Genomic DNA, 15,323 nt, shown 5'->3' with positions numbered 1-15,323 from the left:
CGTAGTGAAGTTTGTTATGTCAAGACATTTTTTTAATATGTGGACAAGAAAGATAAGCAAGATAAGAATTCTGGTATAACTATTTTAACTTCACTAATTCTTTGAAGCTAATATTCTGCTGGCTTCCAAATGATTGATGCTCACAAAATAGCATACAAATGCAACATTTTATAGAAGAGAAATATTTTAAGAATATCAAATTATGAATGAAGTACAGTGGAGCAATTGTTCAAAGAATAATTTTAAATAGTAATTTAGATTACATCTGGTGATGATTTGTAATTAATTTCTGAAGTTTCTCTTCAAGTTCAAGAATGTGCTTATCTTTCAAAGCTAGGCTTTCTTTAAGACTCTTTATTTCTGCAGCCTGTTTTTTATAAGCTTGACGTAACTGAAAAAGAAAACAAAAGAAAAGAAATGAGTAAAACTAATAGTAGCAATTGCAACTAATTAACTGTAAATATACATGTTCAAATTACTTCCTAAGTTTCTTTACTGCTCTATTTCCCCCCACCAACAGGTAGAAGTACAAAGATTGAATGTTACAGTATCTTTCAAACATCAACACAATTAAATTACAAGGGGCGTTCAATAAATTATCTACCTACTTATGAAGGAAATGAGATGGGCAAAAATCTGGTTTTATTTTTCAATGCAACTCTCCAAACTTCAATACACTTGTTCCATTTTGTTGGTAAAGAGGAAATATCACACAAAATTTTTTGCCCTGTCCGTCAAAGAACACAGAAACAGCAGACTTCAGTGCATTATCATCAGCAGAACGATGTCCACATAAGTTTTTCTTGAGGAGTTGAAACAGGAAATAGTTATTGGAGGTTAGATCTGGGTTGTATTTGACCAGAATTTCACCTGGTACTCTGAAAGTGCACTATTGCCATACACAGCCATCATGCTTTCATAAATGGCCTGGGGCCCATTTCCTTCTTTGGTGAGAAACTCGATGACTGAATGATGTTCCAATTTCAGCAAATCCATAATTTAATACAGGTATTGTTCTTCCTTCTGTTACAACAGCACAACCTGAATGGAAAAGTTCCATAAAGTTGGTCTCTCAAAGCAACAGCATGGGAGCTGTGCACTGGTGTGTTGTCCTGAAGAAGCAGCACACCTCTGGAAAGTTTTCCATGCATTTTTCCTTTATGACAAGTCTACTGTACAACCTAAGGGTTGTATATGACTGGGGAGTTGTATGCATCCCTTAGGTTAGCATTTCTCAAACTGTTCCGCAAAAATAAATAAATAAATTTTGCATATTTGTAGCGTACATCACTTCACTATCATTATACTATTTAACATAATTTTTTTTTCAGTTATTAATATACTGACATAGACTAATAATAAAATAGACTGCAGAACACTTTATTTTGGTGGGCTTTGAATAGAGAAGTATGCGTAGAGGTAATGACACCGAAAAAGTAGCAATATGGTGATTAGTATGCCATTCATATGTGATTTAGCCTGGAGTACACAGGTTGAAGGAGAAGAGGAAGCAAACCGATATAACTGAACTCACTTCCTTGTATAAATTTTTTTTTGATAATTATTAGTATTTCGAAATATTATTAAAATATGTGATCATGGATTGGTGGTTGAAAAAAGGAACTTTAAAATGAGAAGCAAAGTACTTCTAGTAGTACAACTGTGGTCGATGAAAATGAACACAATATTGTCGCACTTCAAAGTGAGAATGAACAATCGCAGCCTTTGTTCCCCAGAAATCCAAAATGAAAAAACAGGAACCAACTAATAAAAGACCTAAACGAAAGTATTTTCATGAATTTTGGCTTTACATGTGTTGGAAATAAAATGTTCCTGATGCACAGTGCACCATATGTAATAAAATATTAGCAACACTTCTTTGGCTCTCGCCAAACTTGTGTTTCGTAAGTGTTCCGTGAATATGTTGTGAGATAAAAAGTGTTCCGTGACTGAAAAAATAGCATGATAAAAAAGTTTGGTAAACACTGCCTTAGGTTGTACAGTAGGGATGCATACGATTCCCCAGTGACTGTCTACTTGTGTGTAGTGAATGTACAAAATTCCCTCAGCATCTCAAAAAAAATGGTGGCCATAATCTTGCCAGCTGGTTGTGTCCATAATTTTTTCAGTGGGAGAGACCCTTGTGCTTCCATTGAATTGATTCTGGCTTGGTCTCAGGATCCCAGTGATGAACCCATGTTTCTCATAAAAATTCTGGAGATGAAAGTTTCAGGATCCCTTCCATAAAGCTCTGAATCCTCCTCACAATACTGAATTGCTTCTGCACTGGGGTCAGAAATTTGGGGATCTACCTTGCACTGACCTTTCTGGAGATGAAAGTTTCAGGATCCCTTCCATAAAGCTCTGAATCTTCCTCACAACACCGTACTCTGAATTGCTTCTGCACTGGGGTCAAATTTGGGGACCCACCTTGAACTGCCCTTATTCATCCCCCAAAATTATACAGGTATCTTCCTTCCTTCCTTCTGTTACAAAAGAATGGTTATTTTCACTCTTTTATTTGTTGTCCGTAATCACTTGCCAAATTCTCTGTTGGTTCACAAGATGGTGGTTCAGCACACTGAGGAAGTCAATTGATGTGGCCAAGAACATCAGATAATCACAACAGAGTGCCTTGTGTCATAACTTCTGTTTTCAAATAGGATCAGGTGAACAGTGAATAGATAGTAATTTTAATAGTAATGATCACATATTTTAAAATTAAACTTATAATATGATGCTCAATTATACATATAGAAAACACATTTTTACTTGTATGTTGTCACTAGATTTTGGCATAATACTGTAGTAGTATTATCTTTCAAATTTTAATGTATTTTGATAAAACTGAATATGCAAATGTTTTGGATTGCACTTCAAATATAATTACAAAAAACTTTATTCATATACTTTCTGTAATTAAGTTTTTTCACTGGAGAAGCATGTTGTTTCAAGGATGTTATATTCCTTTAGTTTTACTCAATCCAAAATCCATATAAGTGGATTTTGGATTGAGTAAAACTAAAGGAATTAAAACGTAACTGTAACTGTTCACAATAGTTTAAGGAATATCTCAAAATGAACCTAATTCCACAGCAAAATTGGTGCCATTTATGAATAATATAACATTTCATACTATGCTAATTGTAATTTCTCTCAGTTTACCCAAATCGAAGCTGTGAATTCAAATAAATTACAATTGAGGACATAGACTATAAATTTTATGAAATGCTTATTTCTCATTTAATTTGTAAGAATAAAAGAGAGAGAGAGAGAGAGAGAGAGAGAGAGAGAGAGAGAGAGAGAGAGAGAGAGAGAAAGAGAGAAATACAAAGGGTACTAGGAAAGTTGAGGTATGAGGTATTGAGGGTACAGCAGCTCCTGGGATTTCTCCCATCTCCACGAATGTTCTATGTATCGGTGACAGTACCCTGTCAAAGCCAGAGATTTAGAAGTGTGTGGGTCATGAGTAGTGTTATATGTTGTGCCCATTGTTTATCCGGCTTATTGGCCGCCAGGCCTCTAATGGGACCAGACGTTGCCCATACCTCGCCACGTGGAGGCTAGCCGGGTGTTACCATTGAGTCAATTGTACACTGGCAGGTCCTGCCACTTACTTTCCTGGGATTTTAGTGGCTAGGACCTAAAATAAAATTGGAACGACCGCGGTTGATTTTAAATCACTTACATTAAAGCACTAATATGGGGTTTGACACTGAAAGCCTGTTTCTAAAGTGCCTAAAAGGTTGGGCGAAATTTTTTGGTGTATTTTAAATTTGGACGTGTAAGGCTATACGCTGTGCAAGAAAAAGTGCTGGGAGGGGAGAGTGAAGGCTGGGGGGTGAAATAGGAAGAAGAGGGTCGATAGGGTAGGTGACCCCCATTTTTTCAGTGAGGCATGCCCATGCCCCACCAGAGGGAAGAAATGGTGTGGCAGGGAAGAGAGGCGACAGCAAGCCGTCACCTCTCTCCCCTGCCGGGAGTGGGAGTAAAAGAATTGCACTGCACAAGAGAGTGCAGAGCATAGAGCCAATATGGCTCCGTTGAGGCAGCAACTTGGAGTTTCTCTATCTTCGTTGGTCTTCTCTGTCATTGATAGCCATATTTTTCCTCAGCTATGAACACTGGTCAGGTCCATTGTTGGTCTGTTAGCTATGGCTGTGGTTCTCTTCATCATGGGAAGATCCGCAGCTCCATGGGGTTATTCTTGCGATCGCTGGTTTTAGATGATTAGTAGTAAGCAGGTTCCTGGGCGAGGTTCTAGTTGAGTCCTCTCCACGCGTGTTCTGTGTCTCTCTTTTTTTTTTTTTTTTTTATCTTCTTCTGTAGATGGCTATCAGTGTTTTACGCCTACCAAATAGTTTTTGGGCATATTCCTTTAGCTCCCTGTATTCCTCAAGTGAGTCCAATAGATGTAATTCCAAGTTCTTGGGGAGGTAGTGTATTGCAGTGATCAGTCTGCACCTGAGGTCCTCATAATGGGTGCAATCATACATAATGTGCTCCCAGCACTCAAGCTCCCCACAGGCACATCTCGGATCCACCCCAATCCCCAGCGCTGCCAGCTTGGCTTTAAAGGCCCCGTGACCAGTCAATAAATAGGTGGTGTATAAGCCAGGTTGAAACCAAGTTGGGGGACTGGGGTACATCCTGTCGATGTTTGGAATGAATTTCCTGGTGATATTTCCCTTATTTGAGTTGGCCCAACGCTCCTGCCAAACTTGCATCAGGTGTTTTTGCAGCCTTGTCTTTTCATTTTTTTGTGGTGCATTAACGTCCACAGTATAGCCATGGTATGTACAAGGTATTCCTTTCTCTATGTGGTAGTTCATTCCCCTACGCATGATCTCTAAGTCAAGGGGAAGAGCTCCGGCCAAGACCTGCAGCGCGTGGGTACTGGTTGTCCTACAAGCACATGTAACTGTCAGTAGGATTGTTCTTTGCGTTGCATCAAGGATGCGTCGGTTTACTACAGTTCCTGTTTTGGAAAACCATATTGCTGAGGCGTAAGTGATGATCGGTAGGAAGGTTGTTTTATAAAACAATGACAGGGTGCGTTGGTTTAACCCCCAGTCCCGCCTGACGATCCTAGTCACCAATCCAGAGTATCTTTTGATATTGGCTCTGATATAAGTTAGATGGTGTTTAAAGGTAAGATTACCATCCAGTATAACTCCTAAATATTTTAACTGGGTCACTAATTTTATTGTGGTAGGTCCCACCTTTATTTGTGGCGGTCTACGTATATCAAGCTTGCCTTTTAGCAGGACGGAGGACGTCTTTGTTGTTGATATCGTCAGGCAGTGGGTTCTGGTCCAGTTTTGCAATATCAGCATTGCCTGATTGGCCTTTTCCTCTAGCTGAGCCCGGCTATCTGCAGCAATGGTGAGGACCAAATCATCAGCAAAGGCCTGGGAGTGCACATCACCGAGGTGCAAAGCCAAGAACCCATCCAAAACCATATTCCACAGGAGCGGCCCCAGAACAGAACCCTGGGGACAGCCCCTGTGGACATCACGATTCACTCTACCATAAGGTGCTTCCACGATGATGCGTCTCTCGGAGAGATATGACCTAATTATGGAGTATAAGTTGATCGGCACTTGTGCCAGCCTTAGTCTTGCCAGTACGCTCGGCCACCAAATGGTGTCGAACGCCCCAGCGAAGTCAACGGAGATGGCTAGAAGATATTTATTATTGCAGTTTGCTGCTCAATTCCAATAGGCTACGCAAGGCTTCCACAGTAGACGAACCCTTCTTGAATCCGTATTGCAATGTCTCTGTGAGTTTCGCTGCCTGGTAATGCTGATGTATCCTTGTGCAGAGTAGTCTTTCAAGCAGTTTGCTTGCAACTGGCAGTGTGGCTATTGGCCGATAAGAGTTTGGCAGGTGGGGTGGTTTGTTCGAATTTTTGGCGATTAATTTTACCTTTGCTGTCTTCCATTTTTTGGGGAAGATGCCCTTAGCCAAGCAGCTGTTATATAGGTGTAAGAGGAGGTCTGGAACGATCTCCACGGTCTTCTTAATAATTTCGGGTTCTAATAAGTTCGGTTTCTTATCAGGGTTGCCATTTGTTGTAGTTCATCCCGTGTGAAGGGTGGCTCCTGAGTGTCTGTTGAATAAACTTCATTATCTTGACAGATGATAAGTTGCTCTGGCAGTGTTGGCTCTATTGGTTTCGGGAAGATGGCATCCAATATATTGCTTATAGATTGTTGCCACGTGGTGGTATAATCACCTTGTGGTGTCTGGGTGGTTGAAATGACTTCCCCCCTGGGAAATATGACGCAACAATGAATCACAGGAAGCTGCTTGTTGCTGCATGTTGAGACATGTTCATATGTGCATAGTAGCCGCCGCGCCAAGTCGATGGGCTCAGTTATTCATTAGTAGTGAGAATGTAAAGTGCTTGTGATGGCATCGTGGTCACGAAATGAGACAAGGACAGTTTTGCGGTATAATTTCATGCATGGTTTAACCATAGACCAGTGCTTAGAAGAAATGACTCTTGCACTAGATGATGATTGTCCACATCGTACAACGATATTCAGGTGGTATAGAGAATTCCAAAGGGGAAATTTCACTCTGGAGGATTCTGGGAGGCCGGGAAGGCCACGAACGTCAGTTACGGAGGAAAACGTTACTGCTGTGAGGAAAATGCTTGACGAAAACAGGCGAGTGACCTACCAACAGATAGAGGATACTTTGGGCCTAAATGCACCAGCAATTCATTCGATTCTGCAAGATCATTTGCACGTGAAGAAACTTTGTTCTCTCTGGGTGCTGCATCAACTGACTGAAGAGCAGATGACACGACGTGTGACTCGGTGCCGGGAGATGTTAAAAAAGTTTGATAAGGGACAATCTCGGTATGTGAACAACATCGTGACAGGTGACGAGACTTGGCTGTACTATTACGATCTGCCGACCAAGGCTCAAAACAAAGTTTGGGTCTTTGAAGATGACGACACACCCGTAATTGTCAGAAAATCCCGATCTGTAAAGAAGAAAATGATAGCTGTATTTTTCAAATCGAGTGGAATTGTGGAACGTGTCGTTTTGGACACGCAGAAGACAGTCACAGCTAAGTGGTATATTGAACAATGCCTGCCTAAAGTCATTGGATCTATGAAGAACCTGCAGCCAAAGTCAAGAATGGACGATAATGCTCCAGCTCACCGCGCCAAAGCCTGCACCGAATATTTGACCACGACAGGACTGAAACTTTTTGAGCACCCTCCCTACAGACCAGACCTTGCTCCCTGTGACTTTGCACTGTTCCCGCATGTGAAAATGAAGCTAAAAGGGAGGAAGTTTTCCAGTGATGAGGACCTTCTACGGGCTTGGGACAACGAGTGTCTTTACTCCCTAGTGAAACTTGGCAGAACTGGTTTAAAGATTGGTTTCGGAGGATGGAGAGGTGTATTGAATGTAGAGGAAATTACTTTGAAAAAATTAAATAAACAAAGCTGTATTGCAAAACTTTCCTAGTACCCTTTGTATAAGGATATCACGTTTTATTTCCAACAGTCAAATGGTCGACCTGTGGTTTTACATGCCGCAGGACAATTTCAGGTTACAATTGCATGTTGTTATGCAGATTGTTTCTGTATACGTAAATCATAAAAATTTCTTGAAAAAGATAAGAATTCTTAACACCATATCTGTAGAACTTTTGATGGTTCTGAAATTTTGGGACTGCAGGAAGAATATGGCATATGGTAAATTTCAGCAGCTCACATAATCATAGAAATCGCATGCTGTTATACAGGTAAATCGTAGGGGTAAGAGAACTGAGGACTTACTTAACACATACAGAGCAATGTTGAAAAAAGGTTGTAAGTTAGGGTTAAATTTTAGAAGTCTGCAATTCTGCTCAGACATAATAGGAGGGATTACATGATCAAAGAATTAGAGAGAGATTGTGCAAGACTCATAAGATAGAATTTTTCTCACCTTGGTTTGTGTTTGTTAACAGGAGAAACTGATTCTATAGGGATGGGATATGCTTAAATAGAAAGGGTGCAAGAATATTTGCTGACTCTATCGAGGCAGTGTTACATGTGTCGGAAAACTGCTAGCTTGGGGGAATACATTGACTAACAGATTAACAATAGCCACAGGCAGAAGTAAAAGGAATTCTTGCACTGCTTCTATTGGAACATGCAGTAGCCCAGAAAGCAAGATACCAGGGATTTCAAGACATGCTGTGGGTCATCACGAATCAAGGAAATATGTGGGCTGTGTTAGGATAACTGTGAGTAAGGACAGGTTCAGGTATACTTGCATGTACACCAGCGGTAGTAGCATAGCAAATAAATTTGATGAACTTGAAATGCTGGTCAGGTCATCAAACGCAGACACTGTAGGGATATCATAGACATGGTGTCACTCAGATATAAGTGATGCTGAATTTGAATATGGGCAGTACAATGTTATTATTATTATTATTAGCCATATGGTGCAAGGAAGCCTGAGGCTTATGCTGCACCAGCCAAAAAAAAAAAATTCCCCGAGTTACCCTGAGAGACAGAGAAAGTAGAAAGGAATCACCAAGAAAGAGATGAATGATGGTATCTAGCTCAGGATCCTGAGTGTGCCAAGTCCATACTCACCAGATGTGAGCCCCTGGGGTAATGTCTACAAGGACATTTGAAAGCACCTTTATCCCAAAACAGTATGAACAGAGGGGAATAAAGGAGTGCAAATGATGTTCTTTTTCAGAGGTAGTCCACTGTGTTTGCCATATGGCCTCTATCTCATCAGTTGACAGTTTTACAGGTCCTGGTTATACCCAGAAAAGCAGGCCTTTGTGCTGAGAGAAGGATCCGACGGACATGAGAATGCTTGACTCTTCCTCCCCATTAATCTGTCTCCACTTGCTGTTATGTTAAAGGCTGCATCCGTCAGCCCGACTAGGCAAGACCGCACGGCGAAAACCAATCCAGGGATTCCTCTCTTCAAGCGGTAACTCAGGTGAGCCTTCGTAACCTACAGGTCAGCTGGCAACTTATCAGCTAACACACATAAGGCATCAGTTGTGACAGTCCTACAGGCCCTGGTTATATCCAGAAGAGCAGGCCTCTGTGTTGAGAATATGATCCGATGGACATGAGAATGCTCGACTCTCCCTCCCCAAGCTCCAACCCCGTATGTCAAGATTGGGATAAAGATATTATCGTAAAGGAGGTAGAGGCCCCTCTTTTAATACCCCAATCCACGTGGGTAATGCACTGGAGCCTGGCATATGCCTGCTTCACCTTCTCTAGCTGGCATGAGCCAGAAATGTGAGCTGCTCCTCCAGGACAACCCACAAATACAGAATCATCTGTTCCACTTGGAGAGAGAAGCTCCCAGAACAACATACAGGCAGCCGCGACCAGCTGAGGCATCCTCTCAACAGCACAGCCTTGGATTTTTGCTCAGAAACTTTAAGCTTATGCAGAGAAGCCCAAGATAGTAAACGGGCTAGGCACAACTCTGCCTGCACTTTCAACTCTTTGCTGGAGTTCCCCCCCACACAAGAAGGACCAAATCATCTGCATAAGCTATCGCAATAGTACCCTCAACATCATGCAAAGCAAGATTCTAGAACAAAGTTCCAGACAGCCAGGAGGTTCAAGGACTGATCCCTGTGGACAGCCTCTCCCCACAGATCTTTCAATCTGGGCATAATTAGATCTCACAATAACCTTTCTCTGATGGAAATAGTCCTAAAAAAAGGCGGCAAAGCACACAGGGACAAAGGGATGCTCTAACCCTGCGGAGGATGCTACCCCACCACAGGGCCTCAAATGCCCCCTGAAAGTCAATAAACAAGCTCAGAACATATTGGCCCTCAAACTTATTGCACCTTATATACAGCATTCTCCAAAGAGGAGCCTTTCTTAAACTCATATTGATTTGGAGAAGAAAGACCCCATGCGTCATAGTACTTGACCAGGCATGATCAACCTCTCCAAGATCTTCCCCAATACAGGAAGAACAGCAATGGGTCAATACAATCAAGGCTCATCCAAAAAGCCCGGAGAGCCTTTTGAGAATAATTCTCAATACCGCCTTCTTCCAGACTGAGGGAAAAACACCCTCACTGAGGTATTGTACAAATAAAGCAGGACTCACCTAATGCACCTGCTTTATAAAGACTGGATCCAAAGAATTCAGCCCCGGAGCCATCCCAGTTTTGGTAGCCTCTAAAGCGACATCAAGCTTGGCCAAAGAGAAGGGAGGCTCGCACCCCTCTTTATCATACAAATTATTCTCTTTCAAAATAGAAGACTGTACATCATGATTTTAATCATCTGTATACAACAGATTATACCAAAATCTGTGACACTGAGTCCTCCCAGCCCAAGGATTCACTCCATTCTGTAACAACCGAGGACACAATGCCGCTACAATAAATTTTTTCAGAAATTAACTTATAAACTGACGATCATGGATCAGCAGATCCACAGATTTCAACAAACTGACGACAAGAATTCCTCTTGGCCTCAATAATTTTCTTAGAGTAGGTTGCCCTCTTTCAGAAGCTATTTTCAGTACCACTTGCTCAGAAGAAGAAGAAAACCACCTTCTACCCCTATGATAATGGTTCTCCACCTTCTGAACCGGAAGACGCAGCTCCTTCAGTTCATCAGTCCACCATGGTACAGCATGTGGTAGAAACCGTTCTTCCTCAAAGTTTTTTCACAATCCAGCAATGCAGAAGTTACATACTTTGCCTTTTCTTCAGCAGAATACTTAACAAAGCGATTTAAATCAACAAATTCAGCAGTCACCAGAGCGAGGAGCAATACAAGGTCAGGCAGGACGGGAGATGTGGAAGGATTATTAGCATTAGTTGAAGCACATGCTGCAAGAAAGCAAGCTTATAACAGAATCAGCCAAAAAAAAAAAAAAAACCCTTCCCACTTCATTGATCTATTTATTTTCAATGTTTGTCTAGTTCTGCATGGAATTTATTTAATATATCAACTTCCACAACAACAGATGGAAGTTTGTTCTAGCAATCAACTACCCACTGTCTAAATCTATGCACCCTGAGATTTGTAATTTGAACAAGAGGAAGGATTCCATCAGCAATGAGCCTGTTCAATCCATTCAAAGCCTTATACACCTCAATCAGATTGCCTCACAGGTGCCTAGTCTCCAGAGCTGCAATTTGCAGAATTTAAGCTTTTCTTCATAAGGCACTCCTTTGTTCTTTTCACCAGTCTTGTTGCCCTTCTCTGTACGTGTTCTAGCAACTCTACCTCTTTCCTAAAATGAGGCTTCCAGACCTGTACGCAGTACTCAAGGTGTGGCCTGACCATTGCCGTAAACAAGGAGATAATCACCTCTTTATCCCTGCTCGCAAAATTCCTGTATATCATTGATAAGACCCCATTACATACTCTGGCAGCCTGTCTGCACAGTTCAGAAAACTTCATATCTGACAGCACAATTACCCACAGGTCTCTTTCATTCTCCACTACCATGAGTGTAACACCCCATAGTTGGTATATTTCTCTAGAGTTACTGCTACCCATATGCAGTACTTTGCATTTGTCAACGTTAAACTTAAGTTGCCAGTTCTCAGCCCATCTATCCAACTTTTCCAGATCCTGTTGCAGTCACATTCTGTCATTACTGTTATTAACAATCCAGCCAACCTTTGTATCGTCTGCAAACTTTGATATTAAGCAAACTTTGACATGATGTAGGTATATCTTTATATACCTACATCAATATCATTGATAAATATACAAAACAACAATGGGCTCAACATCGAACTCTGAGGGATACCTACCACTAATAAACATTAGTCCACGAAGAGCAGTATTCATTGATTACCACTCTCTGTCTTCTCCCACTCAACCATCTTTTTATCCATTGTAGCAACTTGGCCTTAATGCCATATTGCTCCAATTTGTACAGTAGTCTTCTGTGTGCAACAATATCAAAAGCTTTCCTGAAATAAAAGTATATGATAGCAAAATTATTTCTTGCATCCAGTTCCTTTGTGACCACATCACAGTATCCAATCAAATTGGTTAGACAAGATTTCCCCTTGACAAACCCATGCTGTCTGAATTATTACTGCTGTCTTGTCTAGATGATCCTGGAATTTTTCTTTAACCAGTGACTCCATTATTTTCCCTGAAACAGAAGTCAATCTTATAGGCCTATAATTACTAGGTCACCTTTCGATCCCCCTTTTGAATCGTAAATAAATTTGCATACCTACAGTCCATGGGGACCTCACCTGAATCTAAGGATGTTCTCATGATTATGGCTACGGGTTTGCTTACTTCTTTTGCTGCCTCCTTTAATATAACTGGATAGATGTACCCCAGGTGCCTTTCCTATGTTTAACTTCAACAGTTTCTCCTCCACTTTGCTCTCAGTTATTACAAAATCATTTAACTTCCTGTTAGAATTTGATATACATCTGGCCCTCTACTTGAATAACTAGTCTTGAATAAGAAGTCTTTGCTGTTTTATTTTTGCATCCTTTGCTAAAGATTTTTCATAATCTGCCTTTGACTTCCTAAAGTACTTTGTGACTTGATAACAGACTAGCTTGTATCTACCTAGGCTTCTGTGTCTCCTGACAATTTATGTCCATCCCATGCATTTTTCTTCACTGCCACGAGTCTCATAAGTTCATCTGATATCCATTCGGGCCTAAACCTAGAGCAGTATTTCTTAGTTGGAATAAAAAGCCTAGTAGCTTCCAAAATAACTTCCCTGAATGCTTCCCATTTAGAATTTGCTGTTAGTAACATCATGAGTTGGTCCCACTGTATAGGACCTAAAAAATCTTCGAGACCGCTGTAGTTGCCTTTACAAAAGCAAAAACCCTTCCCTTTACCCTGATGGTAGTTACATCTTTAAGTAAATCCTACATCAGTACTCTGTGATCACTGCCACCTAGTGGTTCCTTTATCTGTAAATTCTTAATGTATGATTAATCACTGCTGATAATTAGATCAAGAGTGTTACTCCCTCTTGTTGCCTCTCTCACATGTTACTGTAGAAAACAAGCATCCAATAAATCCACAAAAGTCTTTCTAGAGTGTGAGTGGACAACCCACAAGTTCCAGTCTATATCTGGGAAGTTAAAATCTCCCATTAAAATCCGCTCTCTGATTTAATGGCCCACTATTTCTCTGTATAACTGTTCACAGTACTCATCAGAGTCATTAGGCCTATAACAAACTACTACCCTCATTTCTGCTTTCCCAGTGCTTATGTCACACCAAACTGACTCAACATTGCACTGTCCATCTATGTCAACTGGATGCATTAACTTAGATTTTGTGTTTCTTAACTAACACCATAACCCTTCCTATCCTTTATGTACACATTGTACTCCCCAAATTCCAATTCTGCATCCCTTATATCTGAGTGGCATCACATCTCTGATATCCCAACAATATCTCTCTTGGATGTGTTAACCATCACTTGAAATTCATCAAATTTATTTACTATATTTCTAGCATTGGTGTGCATGCAAGTATACATACATCTGTTCTAGAGTTACTCTAATGCAACCCATGTATTTACTTGTTTCATGACTCCCAGCAGTTCCTGAAATCCCCAGCAACTGGCTTTCCAGGCTGCTGCTGATTTCAATAGAAGCAGCGCAAGAATCATATCTATCTCTGCCTGCGGCTACTGTTAATCTAATTAGGCTGTGATTTCATCTGAGCTATGTGAGCTATGAGTTTAGTTAAGAAGAATATTAAATCTAAGGCGGTGCATCCAGCTGAATTTTGGTGATGATGTCGAGTCATCCAAGCACTGGGAAAACAAAATTGAGAGTAGGAGTGTGTTTTAGGCCCTAATGACTGTGATGAGTACAACAAACAATTGTATAGAAAAACAGAGTGAGCCAGTAAATCAGAATGTATTATATAATGGGGATTTTAACTTTCCAGATATTGACTGAAACTTGAGTTGGTTATTCACACATTAGCACGAATTTTGCAGCTTTATTGGATGATTGTATCTCGTGGTATTGAATTGAATGTATTGAATCCTATGGTAATTATACAATTGTCTGCGATCAAATCACAAAGGAGATTAGGTGAGCCGAGGTAGATTACAAGAACTCTCTGGCAAAGAAATCAGCAAAGACTTCTATGCTTATATTAACAGTAAAAGGAAGAGGTTGAATCACATTGGTCCATTTGATAATGGTTTAACTGTTGATGAACCTGCTGAGGTTGCTGAGATGATGAACAGGTATTTTTGTTTACATTAACACATGAGAAATTCATTCTTAAGGGTAATTCCAGAAGTTAATAACACACTAACAATGAGCTGAATGATTTTGTGATAACTGAAAGAAAAGTGGAAGTAGTTAAAGTTAAACATAAAAAATACACTAGGAGTGTTTTTTTTTTTTTTTTTGTTTTGGTTTTTAGGAGCATTAGCAACTGAGGCCATATTGCTCTGGGGATATGCAGTGGTCATTCCCTGACCTTTTCGCATCCTCTGTATTTGGTGGTCACGGGCTCAAACCCCGGTCTAATCAAGAAGCGTGTGCTATGCACTGCTGCTCTTGCCCACCTGGCTACGGAGGCGCCTCACTAGGAGTGGACGAGATCGATTCAGTCATATTAAATGAAGCAGCAAAGGAGTGCAGAAAGATGTAGGATAGATGTGCAGAAGTTTGCCTTTAGCCAGCGGGTGGTTGACTGCTGGAACAAACTTCCACCTGTCATTGTAGAAGTTGATAGCTTAAATAGATTCAAGGCAGAACCAGACAAACATTTGGAGCGAGTGAAATGGGAAGGATTTTTTTTGCCTGATGCTATATAAGCTTGCTTTCTTGCATCATGTGTCTTTACTAATGCTAATGCAAACCCTTAGTCATAATTATGAGAGCATCTTTGGATTAAGAGGAGGTCAATATGGACTGGAGATATGTGAATGCATTCCAAAATCACAAGGATGAGGCCAAAGGGTGACATGAGTAATTATAGACCTGTTAGCTTAACTTCTGTTCCCGGGAGCATAACGGAGTCACTGGTTAAAGAAGTAATGCAGGACCATCTAGACAGGAGTGCAGTTACACTTAAGTCACAACATGAGTTTGTTAACAGGAGACCTTGTCTGACCAATTTGAATGGATACTATGATGCAGCAACAAAGGAGCTGGATGCAAAAAATAATTTTGATATCATATACTCAGATTTCAGGAAGGCTTTTGATACTGTTGCACATAAAAGCTTGCTATACTTATTGGAGCAGTGAGTCATTAGGGGAAAATTGCTGCTGTGGATAAAGGAATAATTTGTAGAAGACACAGACTGGTTATCAATGGACACTGC

General features: G+C 40.7%; 1 protein-coding gene across 2 annotated transcripts in view; it reads right to left on the bottom strand.

Annotated features, from left to right (window-relative positions):
* Window positions 1-222: 222 nt before the first annotated feature.
* Window positions 223-15,323, bottom strand: part of LOC150075075 (coronin-2B-like) — a 432,519-nt gene continuing 417,418 nt past the window's right edge. For both annotated transcript variants that reach the window (XM_090388986.1, XM_090388985.1), the window contains one exon: window positions 223-391. In XM_090388986.1, the coding sequence (XP_090245112.1) occupies window positions 260-391 (132 nt within the window). In that variant the 3' untranslated portion in view covers window positions 223-259. The remainder of the gene's footprint in view (window positions 392-15,323) is intronic.

The sequence above is a fragment of the Mastigoproctus giganteus genome, chromosome 14 (assembly GCF_048544385.1).
Source record: "Mastigoproctus giganteus isolate SK-2022 chromosome 14, ASM4854438v1, whole genome shotgun sequence".
Taxonomy (NCBI): Eukaryota; Metazoa; Arthropoda; class Arachnida; order Uropygi; family Thelyphonidae; genus Mastigoproctus; species Mastigoproctus giganteus.
This window is presented reverse-complemented; position numbering and strand designations above follow the sequence as displayed.